The 9,963-nt window shown below is 41.1% G+C and overlaps 1 protein-coding gene across 1 annotated transcript in view; it reads left to right on the top strand.

Annotated features, from left to right (window-relative positions):
* DIDO1 (death inducer-obliterator 1) overlaps positions 1–5,770 on the top strand; it is a 41,285-nt gene extending 35,515 nt beyond the window's left edge. Inside the window, exon 16 of the mRNA XM_009810277.2 lies at positions 2,122–5,770. Within this exon, the coding sequence (XP_009808579.2) occupies positions 2,122–5,516 (3,395 nt within the window). The 3' untranslated portion in view covers positions 5,517–5,770. The remainder of the gene's footprint in view (positions 1–2,121) is intronic.
* Positions 5,771–9,963: the final 4,193 nt, after the last annotated feature.

The raw sequence follows: 9,963 nt of genomic DNA on the forward strand, positions 1-9,963 counted from the left end.
ATTATCTGTAGTTCACTATTTGGAAAATAAGGTTTATATGGGATAAGATTTGAGTGTAAGAAGTGGAAGCGTTGGTGATTTAGGGGGACATTCTGTGAACAAAAGTTATTCCTTAATGAAATGTATAGCAAGTATTGAAGAGAAATAGTAAGTTTAAAACATAAAGCAGCTATGGTTTCGGTGTGTTATTTAGCAAACTACAAATAATTCTTGCAGTATAGGCTGTCATTGAAGAAGAAATCTTGAGTTAATTGGTTCTAATGCTTGGGCTTTCCCTTGGCATCAATTCAGCCAAGTTTTCATCTTGTACTTAAGTAGGTTCTAACTGAATTTAGCTTAAGCTGTAAGAGTGATGGTATCTTCTCACTGCCAAAACTTCACATTTAACCCAGAAATATACTACACTCTTTTACTGATTTCTCAGTGTGCAGTTAGCAACGAAAGAACTTGGAAAAGGTGAAGTTTATTAAACATGAACAAAAATTTAGGAAAACAGCTGATGTAATTTTCTCATTAGATGGTAAATGTAAGAGTCCCCTTAAAACTTTTAATTCAGTTGTTTCAGCAAAGTAATGCATCTGTGAATGTGGTTTGCTAATGGAACGTATCTGCAGCTGTGGGGTTTGGGGTTTTTTGTTGGTATCAAAAAGTTTTCAGTGCTCATAATTAGATATTTAAAAATTGTTCCTTAATGAACAATTGGTTTGGTTTAATAAGAACAAGGAACATACATATATAAAACTCTTACTTACAGGATCACAAGCAGAAGGAACAACGTAGGTCAGAGTCTTCACCTTACCATTTAAGCACAGTGACTATTATCTGTTACTTTCCAGATTGTTTTTTCTGTTACTGCTTCCTGGATGCAAATTTGCTGGATGCAAATAATATCTAATGGCACATATGGGGGAAAGACAGTGGTCCTCATTTGAGGACCTTTTAAAAGTCATTAAATCCAGAAGTTAAAAAAGCCTCTGTGTACAGATTTTCCACACTTGCCACCAACTCTGTTAAAGAATTTATTCCCTGTTCTTCATTCTGGACATGTTGATCTTCCACAAGTGCCAGTGGGAACTGTGCATGTAAAGGGAAGAAATACAGTAGCATGAAACAGACCTGCAGACCTTTGCATTTTTCCTCTTTATCAGAAACCTTCCCATCATTTTTGGATATATTTCTCTAAGGATCCAAGTCTGAAGCTTCCACAAAGGAGTAATTCTGCTCACAAAGTTTTTTTACGTGTAGAAAGGCGTACAGCATCAAACTGAACTCTGCAACAGAGGGTTTAAAGTCACCTTGCCCTCTGCATACCAGGTTCATACCCGACCAACCATTTTCTCACAGAGAAAGCAAACGTGCAGCGTCCCTTCCTCCCACACGCTAAACTCGTGTCTACTTAAGCTCTCCTTCGCTTGTTTGGTATGCTAGTTATCAGTTTCCCTGCTTCTATCACATTTCAAAATAATGTCTAGCTGGAAAAAACCCAAACAAACAGGCAGTGGGTTACAACTTCAATGCTGTTTTCAAACACAGTTTGTTTGAGGTTATCTTTTTAGCAATTACTGGTATTTGTTTAACTTAGACAAAATACTTATAGGTTGTTGTGAATGTCAATGTAGTCTTTTAGCACGGATTATAACAGAAATGTAGTTCTGAAGTTTAGCCCAGGTTTTCTTACTTTTCGGTATCTCTATGTATACAACATATTTGCAAGCTATTTAAAAGTAAATATATGATTTTTCAGGGGGAGAGGTAGGGGTGGTTGCACAACAACAAAAATGATGTAACAATACAAAAAATATAAAAGCTTGCTTTGGTTTTGAACATTTGCAGAGATGCTTTTTAATAATCATACCTGTTGCTGCAATCTTTTATTAAAAATATCAAGGAAGGAATTAAAACATTTCTTTACTTATATACAAGTATATATAAAAAGTAAAGAAATACAGATGCATACGCTTATGGACTAATGAAAATTGCCAATAGGTCATCTAATGGAATTTAGAAAAACTGTTACCTTTATGACTTTTGTAGCTGCCACTATATAAAATAGTAAGTTTCTACTGAAAGCATAATTAAAAATTAGGTTTTTACATATACAATCTTTGTGTTCCCTTTCAGGTCTTGAGTCATCTCGGCCAAATTTAATTCTTGGATTGGTTATCTGTCAGAAAGGGAAACGTATTGCCAGTGGCATTGAAACAGAAAAGATGGAGGAAAAGCGAAGCAGAATTCAAGCGCATGAGGAAACCGAAACGTCACTGTTCTCTAAAGGGCCACTAGCTGCTTCGCAAGAGAAGAAAACACCGAAATATACACTTTATTCAGGAGATTCAAGCGTAAGTACAACACCACCTGGATCTCCTCCACCTCCGCCCCCGCTTCCCATTCCAGACACCTCAGCAGTTACACCCTCAGTATTAAAAATACTGTCCTCGATTAAAAGTGGAACCACAACTACTGTAACACCACCAATTTCAACCGCTGCTTCTGCAAGCGTTACTGCTACGCAGTCTTCATCCTCAAAAACTGCCACACCTCTCGAGCACATCCTGCAGACACTTTTTGGAAAAAAGAAAACTTTTGAGCCTCTTGCTAAGGATTCTGAAACTGTCCAGTCTTCAAATCAGGAAGGTCAAGCTGCTGCTGATGGAGGAATGTCAGCTGTTCCTTTGTTAGATCCCATTGTGCAGCAGTTTGGACAGATGTCAAAAGACAGAGCTATAGAAGAGGAGGAGGATGACAGACCGTATGATCCTGAAGAAGAATACGGCCCGGAGAAAGCTTTTGAAATGCAGACTGGTGAAAGTGAAAAACGATACAATGTGGAAAAGCCATCTAATACAGCAGAACTAGAGGATGAGGCCTACGATCCAGAAGATGAAACTATCTTGGAAGAAGCAAAAGTTACTGTTGATGATTTACCTAACAAAATGTATACAGACACTAAAAGCAATTCTTCGGAAACATCTGCTTCATATGTGCCTGATTTATCTGCATCCTCATCCTTGGTAGAACAGCAAAAAATGTTGGAAGAATTAAACAAACAAATAGAAGAACAGAAAAGACAACTAGAGGAACAAGAAGAAGCCCTTAGACAACAAAGAGCAGCTGTTGGTGTTTCAATGGCTCATTTTTCAGTGTCTGATGCTTTAATGTCACCACCACCAAAATCTTCCCTATTGAAGACTGAATTATTCCATCAGGACCAGCAAGCTGCACAAAAAGTAGATTTACCTTCATCTTTAAATCAGCAAGCACAAGTTTTAAACCAGGGCTGTGACCCAAGGCAGAATAGAGATCCTCGACAAGCTAGAAGAATGGTGACAGAGACTAATGACAATGTTGATTCTCGAATAAAGCCACAGGTGGTACAGAATGAGATATCCACAAGAGAAATTGCTCCCGCAAGTTTTCCAAGTGCTTTGCAGACTTCACTTGGTAAGGAAGACAAAACTTTAATTTCTGCTACTCAGCCTGGTTTTAGCGGTGATAATTGGGTTTCAAGTGACAAGGCTTCTACGGTGTCCCAGAAAGAGGCATCCAATAGCAAATTTGAAAACACCGTTCAAGTTAATTTGGAAAACATGAGTCAAACAGCTTCTGGAGATCCTTCTACATCCAAACCTTTACGTAAAGTGCTGCTTCCAACACCTCCAAGTACATCTTTTCAGCCTAATTTCTCCACATCAAACGACAGTCAGTCTTTGCAAGATATGCATAAAGTAGCGTGGTCAAATGAGTCGAAGGAAGTAATGGGAAGGGATTCTTTTTCAAATACAATGTTTACTTCTCAGGAAAAGGCAGCTGGTCACTTTGAACCAGAGAGGGGTCTTTCATCAGTGCAATATGACGAACAAAGAAATCCTCAGTCTCATCAATTTGTAGAACAAACTGAATCTCCATCAGTTCAGAGTGAGGGTGGACCGTCCCCACAGCACTTTGAAGAAAACCGAGCTGGACCTCCATTTTCTTTGCCTGGGCAGAAGGGAGGGCCTCCACAGCCACTGATGCTCAATGCACCTGGAGGACCTCATGGACCTAATTTTAGAGGACCAGCACCACAGTTCTCTGAAGAGCACGGTTCTCCAAATAATGATGGGCAAAGAGGACCTCCCTCTGGAAGATTTGGAGGTCAAAAGGGTCCCATTCCTTCCTTATTTTCCACACAGCATGGACCACCATCTCTTTTTGGTGATAATAGGGGCCCTGCCCCTTCTTATCATGGTGTTCCAAGAGGAATGTCACCATCTCAGTTTGAAGATCGTAGGGAACCTCACATGGAACAAAGGGAATTCTCAGATTCCCAATATAATGAAATGATTAGGCCTCCAGGACAGTTTGAAGGACCAGATCCACCTCAGTTTATGGGAAACAGAGGGCCTTCGCCTTTTCCTTTTGGAGGTCAAAGACGACCCCCACCAGCTCAGTTTAAAGGACAGAGAGGAGGCCCTCAGTTTGGAGGGCCAAGAGGTCCAGCCCCGAGTCATTTTGGGGGACCAAGAGGGCCTCACCCAAATCAATTTGAAGGGCAGAGAGGTCCAGCTCCAAATCATATACCTGGTCCAAGAGGACTTTTGCCACAGCCATTTGAAGAACGGAGAGGGAGTCCACCACCCAGATTTGCCAACCAGAGAGGTCCAGCACCGCTTCAATTTGGAGGACCAAGAGGAGCCACACCTGCACTGTTTCCAGAAGAAAATGAACCTCCCCCTTCTAGATTTCATTTCCAGGGTCAGTCACCACAAGGTATGAAGCCCACCCCAAGACCACTCCTGGACCTTCCAAGCCATCCACCACCCCACAGAAAAGAGATGTGGGAGGAAGCTGGACCATCTGCATCTCTTTCCAATGTTTCTGGACAAGGATCTGAGTCGGAAGGACAGTGGTCAGCATCTGACTTCCGAGAAGGCAAGAATCCTGAATTTAGAGGCCAGACATTTGAAGGGAGACAGAGAGAGAGATATGAGGGAGGAAATAAAGACAAGGTTTTAGATCAGCCAGAGCCTCAGCAAGCAGATAATCGACAAGGTAGACCCTTTGAGGAAAGACGAAGGGATCGAGAACATGGCAGACCTTGGGAAAGAGACCGTGGCAGAAACTGGAATAGAGACAGGGACTGGGAGAGACACAGAGACAAGGAATGGGATAAAAGTAGAGACAGGAACCAAAACAAAGATAGAGAGAAGGATTCAGAGCGGGCTAAAGAATGGGAAAGAAACAGAGACCGAGAGAGAGCAAGAACCAGAGAGAGAGAATCCTACAGAAGACGTGATAGAGACCGATCAAGAAGCAGAGACAGAGATCGCGACAGAGAGAAAGACAGGGACCGGGATCGAAGCAGGGAAAAAGAAAGAGATCGAGAGAGAGATCGCGATCGTGAAAGAGAAAGAGGAAAAGATCGCAAAGATCGGAGTAAGAGTAGGGAAATCGGTAAAGAGATGAAGCCAGAAGCACCGAAGGAAACCCAGAAACCAACAGAAACAGAAGCTTCATCTTCCACTAATCAGTCATAGAAATATGATTGCTATTATATTTCCCATAAATAATATACTTTTACAACACAGCGAGGACTGAATCAGCATCTTCTGTATATACTGTATATTCTCACCTTTACAAAAATGCTGTTGTCAAACTAGCCTTACAAAATGTACTGACAAATTAGCAATTTTTGAACAACTGTGAATGAAAATACTCAAATAGATAAAAGGCAAGAACATACTGGACTTTCACTTGCCGCATTTTGTGCATAATGTTTTTCTTATAAAAATTCACAGCGTTACCTGTACTGAAATTTTGTTTTTCTACTTGCATCTTTATCTTAAAGTTTCCATTTACAGTACAGAAATGGAAAAAGTCTAAGAAGAGCATATTGCTTTTTAAGATTATAAAGTTATGTTTTCCAGTAACTTGAATTGTAATTTTATAAGAGAATTTAATCCAGACCTTAGGAGCCATACCTTTACATCTCATTTACGTGATATTTTGGTGTCAAAGTTGTTCCTACAGCACACGCTTTAAAAAAAGGAGTCCAGTGTTGCTGTCTTGTTTATTTTACAACGGAAGGGTCGTGTGTATTTAGGAAAAGGCTGCAGAAGAACAGTGTTAATAATGACTTGTGACTGACGGAGGATTTGAAAACGGAATGTTATAAGCTTAAAGTGCACTATCTTCCTTTTTATATACAGGTATTTTGTGTTTTGGAATCCATCTGTTAAGCGTACAGCAAAGAAACTAGTCGTACTTAGTTTTTTTCATGAGGCTGAGGGGTTTTAAATGTCGCATTTTTACAAATCAGTAATTAAAGAACATACAAGAGTAGCACCTTTATAACCAGCAAAACTTACAAAAACATCAGACGTTTATTTGAAAAGGCTAAGACTACAAACAAATTGGTATACCAAAGGAAAGAGGAATGAGTTGGTTCAATAGGCCACTAAATCTGTTACTTCGATTGAACTGATTTAGTGGAGCGGTTTTTTTGGTTTTGTTGTTTTTGCAGAATTTTGCCATAGACTTAAGAAATGTCCCCATTTTATTGTACTTTTCATTCTAAAAGTGTTTCGCTCCTGAAAACAAAGTGTTGCTGTTTTTTTGTTAGACCCTACTTAGGCTGGTAGTGTATATAAAACTCTCCACTGAAAAAGGTGTAACTGCATTAAGCTTGGAAAGAAGAGTGGTGGTACTTCATGTTGTGAGTCAAGAGGGAAGTTTTTCACTGTGAAATACGTTACATTGCTACTTTTCATGTATTCTTCAAGTACGTAATTCTAAAGTATGAAATAAAACCCCGCTAATTTATTTGACAGTGTAAATTAACAGTTGGGTAAATATTTTGATATTTTTATAAAATAGTTTTGGAAATGTAAAATTAGATTCCTATAAACATTTGCAACTTGAAGACTACAAGTAGCATGTATGCCATGTATCTCACTACAGATTTTACAGTTCATATTGGTGCATCTTTGAAGTCCTTATACATCAAGGATTTGCTGGTTGAAATGGTCATCTGTGTTCTGAACCTGTAGACAAAATGGTAAAATGCAGAGAGGTGGTATTAAATGCAAACATCTACTATGGTGTAAGATTTTTTTCTTAATGAGATGTTTCTAATTTAAAGACATACATAAAAGTATGCAAAAAGTTAAGTGTGTTTGTTTAGGTTTACTTGATAGAAATTTCTGTAAATTGTATTTTATATGGCAAAATATATCACTGTACATTAAAATATGGGACTTCACAGGTTTTTGTTACTGTAAGTAGAATAAACATCTACAGAGAACTGTTGTCCATTTCTTAAATCTGTATGTGTATATTATTTTCTAAATATTGCTACTTCTCAACAAACCACAGGAGACTGATGGCACAGAGGTTTCATTTCCACATTGTTTAATGAAAGAAGATGTTTTGCAGGACATCACTACCAACTGATGTTTCATTGTAGGCATTCCAAAAAGCATGTGAAAATCTGTGCTTATGTTTTTTCTCTCAGTTCTAAAACATCTAGTTTATTCTGAAGGGTTTTTAAAATTTTAATTAGGAAGTTTGTAATTTGTAGATTTTACACCAAAAAAGTCTAAAGAAAAGAAAAAATATTTATTAATTCAGGTCAGCTTTGAACTTAAGAAAAACTCAGTTCACACCATTTATTAATTTCTTGACTTCACGTTGTTATGAAACAGATGTGTGGCTTTTCATCTTCTAGGAAACACTCCTTTATCACAGATCCATTTGGGGAATCTGTTCACGATTTAGGAACAGTAAATGCATCCTCCCACAGATGTAGTGGCAAAAAAATCAACAGCATGCAGACAGACACTAATGACTTATTTTTTTAAACCACAGCTTTATGTAGTTTAGAATGATGTAGACTTGGATTTTGCAGCAAGGTTCCTGTGTTCTACACTGCAGCCAACAGTAAAAGCTAGGCTGAAAAGAACAATTTAACTCAATTTACAGAGACTAAAAATGGTGCTGGACTGTTATCATGCATTGCAAGAAAGAGAAAAATAAACAATTCTTTGGCTTTGTTCAAACTTTGATTAACATGAAACAACTTACTATTTTGAGCTTTTATCTATGTTTCTACTTAGCTAAATTAACTTTCCATCTTGCTTAATTTTTTTATGTAAAAGCCTCTGAAAGGTCTAGAACAATATAAGCAGAAAGATTATTACATCTATAAAAGACTGGAATATTCTAACTTTAGCATGCTAAAGGAGAGCATGCAGGAGGATTAGAGGAGGAGGAAAGTGAGTATTGAGTCCAATGTGCACAAAACTGCTTTTAAAACTTCTGCTTTTGTTTCTAGAGGAAAGTCACCAGTGTAACTTTCAGACTTTGTCTACGCCTCATATAATATGGTACGCTTTGACATGGAAAATGTCTGTGCGTCCTACCTTGATTGAATGTGCACATCGTTAAAGAATGCAGTAAACAGAATTTATTTTTTTAACCTCCTGAGGGGAATAAAGATTTCATAGAGTATTGAAACTTTTTTATATTTTATTCTGTTTATGAGCTAGAGTAGCATTTTTGTGCCTTTCACGCTCTGGCTTGTTTCTAGAATGTGTCTTCTGTAATAGGCATCTGGTTTTAATACATAACCAGTAGCAGATATGTAACGGAGACCGAATGTACGAGCGAACAGCTCACGATCGTGAGGTGCCTGCTGTGGAGAGAGCGATTCTGGGTGGATGCGTTCAGATGGTCTCTCGGTGGGAGACCTAGCATCCAAGCTCATTTTCATGAAATCCCGTGATAATACCACTTTACAAGTCCAGAAAAACTGAACATTTTTAAGGGGCTTTGGATTAACTTTCTATCAAAGAACAGTTTTTAAACACTGGCAAACTACTGAAGTGCTTATAATTTAGTAACTTAATCTATGGACTCCACTGGAGCTGCGAATTGGATGTAGGGAAGAGCCTCCACTGCCTCACAGGAGTATTCTTGCTGGGGAAAAAAAACCCAAACAAACCCAAAAAGGGAAAAGCCTTTATCCTGCAACAACAAAACAGAACATAAGTGTTAATTTCAAATCATTGTGACTTTTTTTTCTCTCTCGCCATTTTCCTTCATTCTGCCTGTGCTGTCAGTGGCTGGTAACAGCGGGCAGGAATGGGAGTAGGGGACGGCACCCGAGTCACAGAAAAAGGTGACGGACGCGACGCGTGATCGACCGTCCGTCCGGACCTCGGAGCCCCGGCCAACTGTTTTGGGGGGGCTCTTTAAAACACCAGGGGAGCCCTCACCCGCTGCCCTTCAACAGGCCTCGTGCTGCTGACCGGCCGAGCTCTGCCGCCCCGCTCTGACAATACCGTGAAGTAAACCCAACCTCCTCCCGCAGGCCGCGGCCTGACCGCTTCCTAAGCCTTGTGTTGGCGAAACAAATTCCCCTCACAGAATCACAGAATCACTAAGGTTGGAAAAGACCTGGAAGATCATCAAGTCCCCCTCGCGTGCATGTTTAACGGGGAGGCCCTAGGTGGAAAAGCATCGGTTCCGATTAACGGCTTGGCGCGAAGAAAGCTTTGCTGCCTTCCCATCTAGCGGGGAGGCTTCGCCCGAGGGTGGGAGATGGCGAGTTTCGGGGAGGCCCCTCTCCCCTCCCGGCGTTTCCCCGCTCTTGGCAGTTTCCCCTGGCCGCTTCCTCACGGAGCGGGCTCCAGCGCCCCGCCTCGCCGGTCTTCCACAGCCCGAACGGGAGAAAACGCAAGCCCCCCAACGCCAGGCGGGGAAGGTGGGCTGGTACCTATCGCTACCCCGCGGCGGGCCCTTCCCCGCGGGCTGCCGGCCCGACGGGCTCCCCACGGCGGCGGCTCGGCCGTGGGCCGCCGCCTGCGGCGCGGGGCGGGGCGGGGCGGGGCGGGGCTGGCACCGCCTCAGGGGCGGGGCGGCGAAGAGCGCAGGCGCGCGGCGGTCAGGCGGGCGGCGGTTGCGCGCGGCGGTTGGCGGCGGCGG

Source organism: Gavia stellata, chromosome 20, assembly GCF_030936135.1.
Source record: "Gavia stellata isolate bGavSte3 chromosome 20, bGavSte3.hap2, whole genome shotgun sequence".
NCBI classification, from domain to species: Eukaryota; Metazoa; Chordata; class Aves; order Gaviiformes; family Gaviidae; genus Gavia; species Gavia stellata.